Source organism: Varroa jacobsoni, unplaced genomic scaffold, assembly GCF_002532875.2.
Source record: "Varroa jacobsoni isolate VJ856 unplaced genomic scaffold, vjacob_1.0 contig00636, whole genome shotgun sequence".
NCBI classification, from domain to species: domain Eukaryota; kingdom Metazoa; phylum Arthropoda; class Arachnida; order Mesostigmata; family Varroidae; genus Varroa; species Varroa jacobsoni.
Window position 1 is genome coordinate 65,026 of NW_019214504.1, and position 14,279 is coordinate 79,304.

Below are 14,279 nucleotides of genomic sequence, written 5' to 3' on the forward strand. Positions count from 1 at the left end.
CCACCGCAGTTGTTGTTACCTGCTTGCAATTTGCGGGAACAATTCCCTCGATTATTAGCGAATGGTATTTAGATTAGAGGGGGTAAGCAGTAAGCAAGAGCAAATCCGAAGGGTAAAGCTGGAGTAAAGAAACAAAGAGACCTCAAGGAAATTATATATAAAGTACAGACAGTTTAACGAAACGGTTACTACGAAAGGATTACCCGTAGGTTGCGAGGACAATGGCCCATAGTTAGCGCGGAGCCTGTTTAAGGCAACGAAGGGCTTTCCATTGAGCTATAACCACGACAAGTTCTGGAGGAGAATGGAGACCGAATAGAACAGGCATATTGCGAAGCAGTGGATGCTTTTGCTACGACTAAATGGGTATACCCAGCATGTGGCAGATCGGTGAACACCAGCCTTATCACGATCTTCTAGTAGTAAAATGTACAGTTAGTACAATGCCTACCATGGCGTACGTGAATTATGATAACCATGGACGGGCATAGTTCCCTTCTTTTTTATCGATAGCGGTCGTGCAAGCGACAGTGTCGCGCTTGTCGTCATTTACTCGATTGGCCTCAAGTAGCTCCGTAGTGCTCCAACGTGTTTTTAGAGAAAAAGGCCCTTTCTCAGAGGATCCCCAGGCGGACAGACCCATACTACCCGTCGACTTAGTACACTCTGTGTCGCGTCGCTTTGGCCCCGTCTCTCAGTCTGGCCCAGCCGACGATGATGCGATGGTCGTTTCTACCTCGATTATGGCACAGGGGTCTTCTCGCACTCGCACATTCGGCCTCTCTCCCTAAGGGCAACTCTGGGCCAAGCGGATCTCTCCGGCTGAAGCCTGTTCTACCATCGCCTATGTGAGTCCCTGTGGTACGCGGGACCGGTTCTGTAAGTAAGTGTGTGCGATGGTCCTGCCTCTTCGCCTGCGGGCGCGAGGAGTGTCTGGGTGCCTGTGAGTCGCTCCCTGTCGGGTCGTTGTTCTTGGTCGATGTACGTTCTTGGTCGATGCCAAGACACTGCGGCCATAGAAAGGAACAACACATCGCGCATAGCATTGGCAGGAGGGCGAGCCGTTCAAGACGAGCGTAACGGGGACCAACCGGGAGAAGAAGACCGGAGTTCTTTCGTCTATGGGTGAGCGTGTCTATGTATGTGTGTATATATATGTCGATGGTTGTATGGCGGCCTGCCCGGGCTGGTCCAAGCTGTGGCGTAAATGTGGGGAACTCAGAGGACCACCACCGCGTTTGCTCGGCGATCGTGGCGTGTGCCAGCCCATCAGCTGCTGCTTTTGCCAAGAGCTGCTCCACCCTCTGGGCCTGCGGGTCGCAAGGCGGCTGCGCAGAAGAAGACTGTTGGAGGCCAAAAGAGAGGAAGAAGCTCTAACAGACGCCAGTGGCGGTGGCTGATGCTACTACAACCACTCTTGTCTCCGCCGCTCCTGTCTGCCCCGTAGCGCAGCTACTGGCCCTACACTGCTATCGGCTGCAAGAACATCATGGAGTCGATCTGAGCGGCTGCTGCTCGACATGAACAGCAGGGAAAGTCAACGCCAAATGCCGACCAGCCGCAGCGAACTTTAGCAGCGAATATCCGTATTCTCCGCTGCCGCCAGTGCACTGTATCATGCCATTGAGCGATTGTAGCAAGCAAACTGAACGGTTGCCAGGACCGGCGGTTGAGTTGATCTGAGCTAAGGGCTGACAGGACGACCACGACAGGGAGACCGGGAGATGAAGACCGCAATTGCAATGGCTGGCTGACAGCGAGATGGTGTAGTCTGTGCTTCGCTGTCGACACAGCAGCAACAGCAAAAGTAGCAGCTTCGGACGAGGGCGAACACCCTTAGCGACTACCCCACCATAAACCTCAACCCCCAAACCCCAGCTCCCCTCAACGCACCCTCTGGATACATTGGACGGAACTAAAGAGCGTGGGGCCGCATTTGCTGCTGCTGCTGCCAATGCCGCCAAACTGCAGCGACTTCAAAGGCCGGCCATACATGGTCCATTTCTGCTGCTATCGCTGATGACACTGGCAACGCCGCTGTTACCGCCGGTGCTGTCGAGTCGTGGGGAGAAGACGCAACTAAGAGGAACAGAATGGAAACAGCAGAATAGCAGGACTAGCTTGTAGAAGCATCAGTAGCAATCTTTAGATGGGTAGAGGGCCCAGCAGGCAATGCAAGTGGGGGTAGACAAACGGCTGTCGCCCACTGTGTGTTGCGAGCAGGACACTGACGTGGCCCCACCAGCAAAATGATCAGAAGGAGAACCATGACGATGACGACAACAGAGACGACGATCAAAAGTAACCAAGGGCGGGTTAGCAGAATAACCACCGGCGCATAGGATTCAGTCGACTTCTCGTGCCGACTAGAACCGGAAGCTGTCTTGAGCCTGTTAGGGTGGCGAAGTGCTTCAGTTCAGCCTAAGCTCGATCAGCAAGAAGTAATGCTCAACGAATGGCTGCAGATGGTGATGAACTCTCTTATTTTTGTGATGCTTCCCTCTACAAGACTCTTTTCTATTACTATGCAGTGGCTACCGTACAAAACCTACAGAACACATTTATAGAAAAAATAACATACCTATTCGTATGTCAACTAATTCGTAACTAAAAAAGGAAACGCAAAATAACCAACACACAACGTCGGTGAAACAGATGGATCCGAACATGTACGAACGTTCTTTAAAATCATCATATTTAAAAAACTGTTAATGAAATTATGTTTTATCCTTTAGTTGTAAAGCTACAAGATGCAACATCCTTCTAGTCTCAACACCTAATACATATTTATGTATACCACACTATCAACATTCGACCTAACCGAATCATTAGGGATGCCTGGTTGAAAATTCGTGATCCTCAGTGGTTTGTACAAAAATATATTCGTAACCATTTATGTATTCACAGTTATGGTTGTTAGCCTGATAAAGATGACAGCGGTCCGATACAGCGAGTCCATCCATTGCAATAGCCAATTTGATAAGGAGATGTCTAATTTCCCCTACATCTTCTCCACCTGCAATCAGTCATTTGCAGACCACTTCCGCTTCGAGGCTGGGGTCGAACGCGATTACGGATTCATCCTTCCTAGTTGCGACTTGTATCAGCGTGACCACCAATCCAGCAATAGACGTTAGACCTGGGCCTAGAAATGGGGCCTACAAGCTACTTCCTCTCTCGGCCGGTCGGCCGGCTTGCCTGCCTGCCTGCCTGCCTCTCTATCGACAGTCGTAGGAAACTTTTCAAGAGAAAAGAGTGTGATGACAGAGCGATTCTCGGAGGAGATTACACGATAAATCCGAACGTGTGGTTTACAAGTTGTGCCAGACAATCAGGTGCTGTCTTCGATAGCAGAGTTGATGCAGATTTAACTACCATGGTAAATTTAAGTATCTTCTTGAAAAACGAACAAACTACAGTGAAGTTAATTTTGTGACACTCTGATGATTGAGAACGACTATACACGTCACTTTGTTGCAACGATTGCACAGTAAATACGTTACGCGTACCGTACGTGTAAAAACCGCAAGGGTAAAGCGCACCCTACTACGAAATTGTATCACGATGTTATTTATATTAGTCTGTTAACTAATGATTTATGTTGTTCAGTTACCAACTAGTTCTGTTTTCGCTTGGTAAGAATCGTTTCACGTATTTAATTGGACCTTTCAGACGTCTGCCTAATCAGTCTGCGCAAGCCATAACAGGAATGGGTGGATAATTACGAGAAGGCAAACGTGCGCACGGCACAAGCCTCTATGAATTTCGACAGGCTAACAGTGAGGACGCCTATCACTGTGAAACTTTCTGTAGAGCGCCTAGCTTAGGTTGCCCAATAGAACCGGATGAGCCCGAGAGTCACGAGATATGGCACTACTCTTAAATGATAAAACGGTGCATCTATGTATATTGAATGAATCCGATAATCTCCTCAAGCAAAACTGAAGTTCCGACAGGGCCGGCTGGAGCTTACTGTCCTTGTCTGGACCAATTGGTTTTCCTCACTTATACGGGCGACGAGTGAATCGAATCAGTTTTAATATTTGAACACCGGCACTGTTGCCTCTATTCGACTTGATCCTGCCCAAGCAAAGATAAAAGTAGGACAAATGTACGTACACACACCTTAGCCTATACACATTATGTAGCTTATCTATTACATTGAGCTATCTGGTTAGCTCAGGGTTCATTTTCGAGATAGCCTAATTACTCAATGGAAGGTTCCCGTCTAGTTAAGGTTGAAGTTATCCTTAGCTTACGATACGACCCACAGAATGTTCGAAATTTGTCAAATCGTATTTCTTACCTGAAACCAAATTTTGATCTGCCGTTCCGAAAGGCAGAGCGCATGCGCGATTTCAATGCGCCGCCGGCGGGTAAGATATCGGTTAAAGTGGAACTCCTTTTCCAGTTCGAGCGTTTGGTAACGCGTGTACGACGTCCGTTGTCGCTTCGTCTCACCCATACTATTGACGCCGTCTGTAACAAACAGCAAGAAACAGTTAGGTCGCTTAGCTCACTTAAAATTGGCTAAAGAATCGAACAATAACTTTGTACCACTGTGCTTTTAAAGTCGACTTTATGATGGTTGACTGATTCTGAAGATACAACTCATCCTCTCGTAGAAAACTCTGCCTTAACAGTCTACATTTCATTGAACGCATGACTATGGTTGGATAGTGCAGTTCCGGCCGCCGTCTCCTGGCCCAGCCTCGCGTTTCCTTACCACTGGTTATGATCACAAAGCCCCAATTGCCTAACATTGTTATGAAACAGCAGAAAATGCCAATGTTATAAACCAGACCATCTGGGCAATCATTCGAAACAAATTCAGTATTTTTTTCCCAGCTGTAGACCATAAGCAATCGTTTCGTCTGTCTGTTTTTCGAAAAGAGCGTCCCAGCTGGGGTTCAATGAAACTAATGTTTCACTTCGTACTGCCCAATGCTTCATAAAATAGCAATGTTTTTCAGCGATAACCAGTCAGATACGTATGCAAGCAAACAGCCGATGGAAGGCGACGCGGCAGATATATACGTGTACAGAATTGGATATGGAGTACCGTAGTTTAACGGGCAATTGCATTCATACGGGATATCTTGCAGTGGAGAAAAGTTGCCCAATGAACGAATCGAGCTAGAATCAATTTTGTTATGTTTTTTTTTTTTTCGATTGACTCCCCTCATTTGATTATCTGTTATTGAATCTTACGTTTGCAGGCGGCACACCGGTCGCTTCTAGCTAGTGAAGTGTGATATAACGCTTTCCTTTACATCAATGGCCGACTGCACGAGTAACAGACAATACGATGATCTCGTTAAGCAAAATATAATCCAAAATACCGAACTCGCCCTCGACCGACCCCATCCAATCAGATATGTTCGACGTGCCCATCTCTGCGTCCTATATGACATCGTCCTATATGCTCTTATTCCTCCCTTGACACGCACCCTTTCCTTTTCGTTGCGACCGTCGTCGCTGTCGTAATCCGTTTGTTAGCAATCATCTGTTTCGTCTATTTGAATATGATCAAATATTCAATTGCGGCTGGATCCATTACGGGAAAATTCGATTACTATCGTGTAACATTTGTCGTCTATCGAGTCGCCGACGGATTTGATCTGAAGAAACAGAATCAGTAAAAATTGAGAGTTAAGGCTTGCAAATCCCTTAGAACCGACCCAAAAAGACCATGTTTTTGGTTGTTGGTTCGCTGCGACCTGCAGTGTCACGTTGCGATAAACACAAACAAACAAACAGACAGAAGGCCCGTCGTGTAGCGTTTCTCGCTGACCGTCGTTGTTTTTCCTTCGGTCATCATTTTTATTAGCAATTAAGGGCGAACGAAGGACCAGAAGAAAGAACGAGAGAGTGAAAACTATGGAACCAGCGGCGATCTGAGTGGGCGAGCGGTAGCGTATTTGTGAGTCGAGACAGTCGGCAATGGCGTTGCTGCTGCTGCTACTACTTTGTGCCAGGAACTGAGCAGAGGCCAAAGTCTGAGCGCGAACCGCGAACGCTGCCGCCGTTCGAGTGATCAGAACGAAGAGCTAAAGACTTCTTTCCCAGTTTAGCTGCGGCCAGCCAGATCAGCGACATGGGCAGTATGGGCAGATATCCTAATAATTCCAAATGGGAATCGAATTATGAGGCGACAAAGCAAGTCAGCGGCTTCGGCGGCGGCGACTTAATTCAGTAGCGGTTTCACGTTTCGGACGCAGCTGCTGCCTCCCCATTGTACACACAGGCATACACGTGTACTCACACCATCTAGTTCGTTTATTGATTCATTTGAACGGAGACTTTTCCGCGAGAAAGATGGGGAAAAGGCGTTCGGATCTAGACAAATATAGAGCGGGAAAGAGAAAACGCCATCAAGATAATGATAATGAACTTGATCATTATCAGTATAGTCGTAGGAGAGTCGATGGCAGTATCAGCGTCCTCGTCATCACCGACGCCGGCAATCTAGGTTGCCGCCGTCGCTTTAATGGCTACTGGCTGAGCGATTAATGGACGAAACAAATAATAAACAATATTGAAACTGATGGCCCCCGCCAGTGAGTCGTCGTACGGCTACAGTGGAAATTCATGGGGAGGGATCAACAAACGACCGTAAATCGAAACGGTAGTACTTCATCGCCAAGTTCAGCGTATAAGAGACGCCGTGACCTTTCTGGCAATAACAGCAGTTGATTTATTTATGTTGTAAAGTATTAGGATAATAGGTTTTCACGATGATGCGGTCCCAGCAGTAAACTTTTAACAGAGTTTGACCATCTCACGACGGCAAAAAAAAACCACCTACCTGGACTGAAAATGCGAGCGGATACAAATTCGAGAACTACATATGAAGCGAAGCAAAAACTATTGGCATTGTTGGGTTATATCATTGTGGTAGGTTTGTTCTCGACTGCTCTAGATAAGGCGTAGAATTGTATTTAGTTCTTACTTTTAGCTGCTACCTTTTCTAGGAAAATAGGGCAAAGCTTCTGACAAAACACAAAAGTAAAATCGAAACATTTTTGTCTAGTCCTAATCGACTGTGCCTATAGCAAGATAGGCAAAACTAATCTGGGTTAAGATCAACCAATGCTCGTCAAAGGGTGAAATATTTGTGAAGTGTAAAGTTGTCTGTCTGAAAACAAATTGATAACGATCCCGACTGCATTTTTTTACGCTCTATATATAACTATATATAGCTAGTAATATATATATATATATTACTAGCTATTGTTTAAAAAGGCAAAAATAACACATAATTGATTAGCTTAAATTAGGCATGTAAGTGTGTATCGTATCACCAAAATTGATTCTCAAGTAATAAAGGCGCTGTACTACTTCACTGCTTCAACCTGGACTAATCAATGACCCATTTCTCGTGTCCAGTTTCTGCTAAGGCCGTATGTTGAGAAACGATGCAGAACAGGGCCGGAAAGTATGATTTACTCTACACAGCTGTTTTTTTCATACGAGTAAATCGAATTTAAGGATCGGGTAGGCATAAACATAAATCTACGCCTTAACCGACCCTCGAGTGACGATGGCGAGCGTAAAGCAATACTTCATGAGCGCCATAGTGTCCCTATGCGCTCTATGTAGTATCGTATGGCTGCAGATTCGGAACACACCGGTACTCAAGTAGCGATTATAGTGCAAGAAGGCTCTTACGCTATACTGGCGGTGAAGGCGTTCGGGTGATAGCACCCCAGGTAGATGTCGCTCTCTACATGGCCATTTATTGAGATACAGAAGCTCCATGAAAGAATAGCTCAAACATAGTAATGGCAGCAGAGCAGCATTATTCGCGATATACGGACATCGAAGAGCTGTTTTATATAAATTGCCTTCAAAAGAAAAGATTAAGGAGAGAATGTCGAAAGGAAAACGGCAAATTAGCATATCTCTTTTGAAAAGAAGGCAGGCAGACAGGCAGGCTTTCAAAACTACGTAGGCAACATGCAGAAAATCAACTCGTTTCTAACTGCGCATAAAATCAGTGTTGTACGGTTGTCCCACTTGCACAGTTGCGCGCAAATAAGCTAGCTCTAATCAAAGATCGCTTTTTGTTTTCTGTTAGTGAATTTAACGCTCCGAGCCTGGGGAAGGGATAGGCCCACAGAACTAAGCAAGGTCGAGAGCCTTCTCAGGGAAGCTTCTCTGACCTACTAAGAAGCTAAGAGTTTGCTTCGCTCACCCAGCTGCAACAAACGTAAGTGCGATACATCTATGCTCAGATGTTTGTTATAGATGCTGGGTGCCAGGCCAACACAAGCCTGCATTCATTCAGCAATTCACAAGGAAAGTACCCGTATTACTATATTTGCTACTACTACATAATACATTTTCCACCTCGAACGATAACCCCAATATAGAAATGCATTGATACCGACGATTGATATGAACGCTGACAGGCAAAGGGGTGAGTGCATCATTGTACGATCTAATTAATGTATAAAAATAATAACTGGTACATTGTTTAATGTAAGCCAACGTCAACGTCAAGTAGACTACCTTTGTGGGGTAAATGTTCCTTACAATTAACAGATCCATATTAATGCCTATGAGAAAATTACTGATCTCGTACAGCCTTTAGTTTTCCAGTATTATAATTTGCTTCCAATATTATTCAATGGAGCTCGCAAGAAGTCGACAGGAACCGATAAGGCCACACAATCCAAATCGCAAAATTCGACTCTGCCCACGTACGCACTATTAATCTATGGCAACATTTTCATTTGTTTTTCCAACTTAGTATCACTGATGACCAAGAAATGCTTTTAGATCGTCTACTATTTTACTTTGGGTCAGTGGCCAATCAGCATCTGGAAACAGAGGGAGAACAAGTCCCCGTATTGTCTGCCACTGTCTTCAACTCGACTCAGCTTTAAATATGGGAAAATTTCCTGTCACATAAAAATTAGCCATAGATCCTATTGGGCTCGATCGAATCCTTGGATAACTACCTAGACATTAGCTAAAAAAAACTGCTAGTGGGCCAGTAGCGAACTTGCTCATCAAAGACGTACATATAACTAGGACTCTCGATACGTTCGATAATATTGGAAAAATCTTGAGACAAACGATAATAAAACCCCACCATTAGACGCCTGTTTAGCCTTTACGTAATTACCTAGTTCGTTTTACGATTGAGTAAATCGGGGTTGACCACGGCATTGTTAAAACAGTGTGTAGCTTACTATTTTTCGTATCGCTTTAGCTTACAACAGCCGTGCGAAGTTATGCCGAATTAGCGACCTTTTATTTCGCAATCCGCAGAAGCAGACCGAAAAAACATGCATCAGCTGATGTTCCGACGGACTAATAATAATCATAATTTTTGATGCAATGATCCAGCACTTTACCGCGCTAAACACACTTTCGAAGAGCTCCTTATTATCGTCGCTTCTAATCGGTCTGCCCTATACGGCATTCGTCTACGACGTTCGCGTGTCTGTCGAATTCCGTGTGTCGTCTGCGTGAGAACACCATTATTTCTCTACTGTATTCGTCACTTGATACTTCAGTTATTTGAAGTATTGCACATATTGCTGTATTATCCTATTTTTTTTCTGAGGCAAACTTCATCAAGAGGCTAGATCAGCAGTAGTTAACGGAACACAAACCTATTACTATCATTGTTTCAACATAACATTAATAGAGTTATGTCTATGAGTTTTACAAAGGTGCACGTCCATATAAACAGGCACGTTGAGTCCTAATACATATGGCCGCGGCGAGCATGAAAGCGGCCGTACTACGATGTCTCCTGACCGACTGCGCTAATCAACGAACAAGGCCGATGGCATTGTATTTAAGGTTTGAAGCATAAATCGCTTGTTTTTCCGTCGATACATTCTCTTCACCGCAGCGCTTCGTTTGTCTTGTTTTGATTAATTATCTAAAAAAAAATAGAAGAAAAAGAGGGAAACCGTCAGGTATGTCAATGGGTAGTTACCAAAGTATCATAAGCGCATCATAAGAAGCAAGCATTTTGGCTGACAAATCCCATTATTTTTTCTCAATAGGTGGCGCCTACGTAAACGTCTATATTGTTGCGATAGCTGCCATAATGCAGTTATAGGTCCTCGAAGGTCAAAAACCTACCTCAATGTATTTAAGGACATTTACCATACTTTATATTCTACCAACATCTGGAGGACTCAGCAAGCCATAGAAGATATATATGTTATTGAGAGATATATTTGACTCTATCAACTCGAGAGTTCACCTACCTCGTTACGCATTTTATAGCCGCAGGCTAGGCGAACAGCACACCGGTTTCTTCATTGGGACTTTCGAAGTCAGAGAAAGAAAAGAAGATTGGCTATACTTTATTAACTAACTGGATAGATTAAGGATAGCACCAATGCTACGACAATAAGCCTATGACAACGTGGCTTATTTTCTTGTAAGGCGATATGCACGAGAATCTGCATCTTTCTTCAACCAGCATTCATCGCAATGTTTACTGTCCTAGTCTATTTTGGAAGAGTGTTGTACCAGTAAGTCTTCTAGGCTGCCTTGGAATGAGTTAGGTGTCATCACGTCACTATTCGAGTGTGGTCGTGTCTTCATACAGAAGAAGATAACGGAAGAAGCTAGCTCAGCGAGACATTATCATCTGGACTTGGCTTTTTGTTAATTTGACGGATCGTGAGCTCTGTGCGATCTCACAATAGCACTGGCGACGTAACGTCTCACAAACGTACTGGTGTCGTACACCCATTTGGCAAAACGTGTCTTGTTCCCCACAGATTACAAAGCAATAGAACATACCTATATATTGCTTGCTCTTTCAGTTGGCCAAAGTAGTCTCTTTTTCGTGCATTTGGCTGTCTTTGACAGGCAGCTGTCATCGTCTTACCGTGAACGGAAACTGAGTAGGTCTCACTTCATGGAGCGCAGGCAAAGGTTGGCTAAATATCGAATAATGTACAACGACGATCTTGTAATAAGATTAATCTGAACAAAGAAACTATCGGCAAAATGAGAAGTAGCATTTAACAAACGACCAATTACAAATGCGCGACTGCAACTTGGACTTTGGTTTTTTGTGTCCTGTTATCTTTTTTCTACGGTGGCCGACTCGCAGATAGCCGACTTGCATTCGGTTTCCGAAAAATAATGGACAAACAACGAGGTACAGCCGTCTTGGGAAGACACCAGCATCAAATATGGGTCTGTCTAAACTTGCCTACTTAAAGCTAGATACCTGTCCCTCTGGGTTATTATCAGCAGTCAACTATACTCTGAACTCTACTGTAATATAGTATTATAAATGCTGTCCGCTACGCTGGCGACGTGTATTCTATATGACAATGCCAGTCCGCTGTTGTTCATTCCCGCTTTTCGGGGACGGCGAGAGAGAAGAAAGATTTGTGATGGAGACAAAAAGAAAATTTCATGCCGAAAACCACAGTTCTGCATTGTCGCTGCGCTGCTGGCAGTCAGAAAGCAAGTAGGAGAGATGCCCTTCAATTCAAAGGAACGTCTGTACAGCGCCTCCTGTATCGCTGATGCTGCTGGGGTGGCTGCCTACGCTTACCTATCGTTACCCTCCTAGCCTACGCCATCCAGCTTTGGGCATCGAAGAAAGGGCGGAAAAGTGCATGAGGTAAACGATCTTCGACAATGGGGGGGGACTACTATGTCGTTTCTGCTGAGCCGTAGCAATGGATGGCATGGTATGGCATCGAACGAGAACGATACGACCACCCTTTGTATGGAGCAACGCAAAAGCAGTAGGCACAAGATAGGAAAACCCAAGAGGGTGATACTATTCTCGTGGAACTCACCGCCAAAAAGAAGATTGCGAAGATGACACACAACCAGGGTCTAGAAAGAAAAGGCTGGGTCGAAACAGTGACAAGCAGCAAAGAAAATAAAGAAGGAGAACAGAGCAAATGCGGAGTTTGGCGACGTGGAGGCGTTGTTTGGGCAGCAGCGGCGGTGGAGGCGGCGTCGCCGACTACGTCTTTTTTCTTTCCTTCCTTTCTTTTCTCCTCCATGACCATCCGCTCCTTTCGAAACGCCCTCGTAATTTCCAAGTCATGGCTAGGAGAATCCTTCGGAAGAAGACATATGGACCGCAAGTAGGATCAAGGAAACTCGCAAAAATATCTCTGAGCGTTGATTCCCAAAGCAGTCGCCTACAACTGCCTATGCTTCAGCAACAATGCAACCAACACACAGCGATGACACTGCAGCAATGCCGTAAGATATGGGAAATAACTCTCGTATATAAAAGAAGACGCAAGAAGACTCGCGCATTCAGTAATAACATAGATGTCTTCAGGAAAAAAATGGGTTGGCTAACCAAATAAGGAGTATTCGGGGAAATCACGATGTTACAAAACAGCGTGTCCTTTAGCTATAAAGAAAAAATGTGGCTGGATGACTCGCACGCTCACCAAACGCACTATGTACAATGCCGAAAACAATATTCAACCAATATCAGCGTTTAGAAAGCAATGTAGAAGGTCTTACAGTTTGATGTATATTATCGGTAAATCAGACAAGTAAAAAGGTGAATGTTTGTCGGCTAGGTTGGCCTATGTGTCTAGTCAGTTTCTGATTGATATGATCTAATAGTGCAACGAGCAACATGCGAGAACGGTCATATCAGACACAGGGAATTTTGTTTGATAGCTGTGAGGATGTTTTTGTGCGACCCAAATAGATTAGATACTTACTCTGACCGACGTGAACCTTTCGCATCCAGGGGTAGATCTGAGGTGGCTGAGAGTTGCCGCCGCCACCTGCAGGTGCCGTCGAAAATTTTCGCTCCTCGGCGGACGTAAGGCCCGGAGACGGAGACCGCGTCTCAGGGCTGCTTGGACTTTGCGTGGATGATGCTGAGAGGTCCTGCGGGGACGCCTGAAACAAATCGTGCCAAAGAAATTATTGCTTATTTGCTTTTGCTAGGCAAATAATACTAGACCAGACAGACAAGTAAGTAGAACACTTCGAATCTTAAATTGTTTTTAAGTCACGTGCACTGTATAAACATACATGTATATAATCCACTGTATGATGCCTGTGCTTCTTCTAGTTATATACGTGAAAACAATCAACACCGATAATAAAAAATACCTCTAAGATGTGGGTAAATGTATTTATCGTTTCGAGCAGCCAGCGTTCGATGCTTTCTATAGTATTGTTAAAGCTACGTATCGCTTTTTTACAGAAATAGCAGGTCACCAAGAGATCGTTTTATGAAGGTTGGATTTCAGGTTTGGGGAGATCAGAGTGTGACCTAATTCTTCACTTGCGGGCAGCCATAATCTGACTAAAGTTAACATAGTTTTCTAACATTTGACGTAGTATACGTTATGGAATCACCAAATCGAAGTTACCTTAACATTGTCTGTCTTACCTATATATTATTTGTAACGAAACACTTGGCCCAAAGAATGTGCTAGCAACTCGTTATGACCAACGCGTGGTGGACCAATATTTAGTTAGCTATGCTTTTGATACGGGCCAGGCTACGCCCGATTACATACATCTCGTCCCTTGAATAGAATTACAAAAGGGCCTGCGAGCTTGCCTTATTGGATTGTGCATCACGGGAAGTTTCGAAATTCGGTACTAGCGAATAGCTTGTTTACTAGTGATCCATCAAACGTTCTTCGAGAATGTGAAACAATATGAGAGCAAGCAAACACAAATGCTCGTTTATGCAAGTTTATCAAGTTTCAAAAAGGGAAAACAAATAAAAAAAAAAAAATATTATATATCTTTTTACCCTACAGCTCTAGAAACGATCTAGAATTTTGAAATGATACTGCTTTACCGATACTCTGACAATACGTATATTTGATTTTTACAAAACATGGCAAAAACCGTACCTAGCTAACCAAAAAAAAAAAGATTTAATTTTTCATTTAATTATGCTTATTGTGGAACTCGTAGATACTCTAGCTATGTACAACTCGTCTTCAAGCCGACCAACTTCAATAGAAAATAGGTATACAAATAAATGCTTCGAATAGCATCAACAGTAGAGAAGCAAACGGCTTTACTAAAGCTTCGTCTTTTCCTACGTATTGAAATCAACCTAACTCTTATTGTTGCCTGTCTATAGAACAAATAGTATTGTTTTGGCTTTCCCTCAAAAGCATTACCTCTCCATGTCAGAAATCATTCTCGTTATATCATTTCCGTCCGGCTGTCTGGACAGATACGAAGATTTTGCCTATCTGTTCTTGCCTTTTTTTTTTTTTTTTTTCTTTTCTTCTATTATATTTTCGTTGTCGATGTCGTCTCGTGTAGTA

At 44.2% G+C, this 14,279-nt stretch overlaps 1 protein-coding gene across 5 annotated transcripts in view; it reads right to left on the bottom strand.

The window, feature by feature from the left end:
• Window positions 1-14,279, bottom strand: part of LOC111271456 (uncharacterized) — an 81,502-nt gene that overhangs the window by 36,725 nt on the left and 30,498 nt on the right. For all 5 annotated transcript variants that reach the window (XM_022852261.2, XM_022852258.2, XM_022852257.2 and 2 more), the window contains exons 2-3: window positions 12,696-12,879; window positions 4,307-4,479 (exon numbers count right to left, since the gene is read on the bottom strand). In XM_022852261.2, the coding sequence (XP_022707996.1) occupies window positions 4,307-4,479; window positions 12,696-12,879 (357 nt within the window). The remainder of the gene's footprint in view (window positions 1-4,306; window positions 4,480-12,695; window positions 12,880-14,279) is intronic.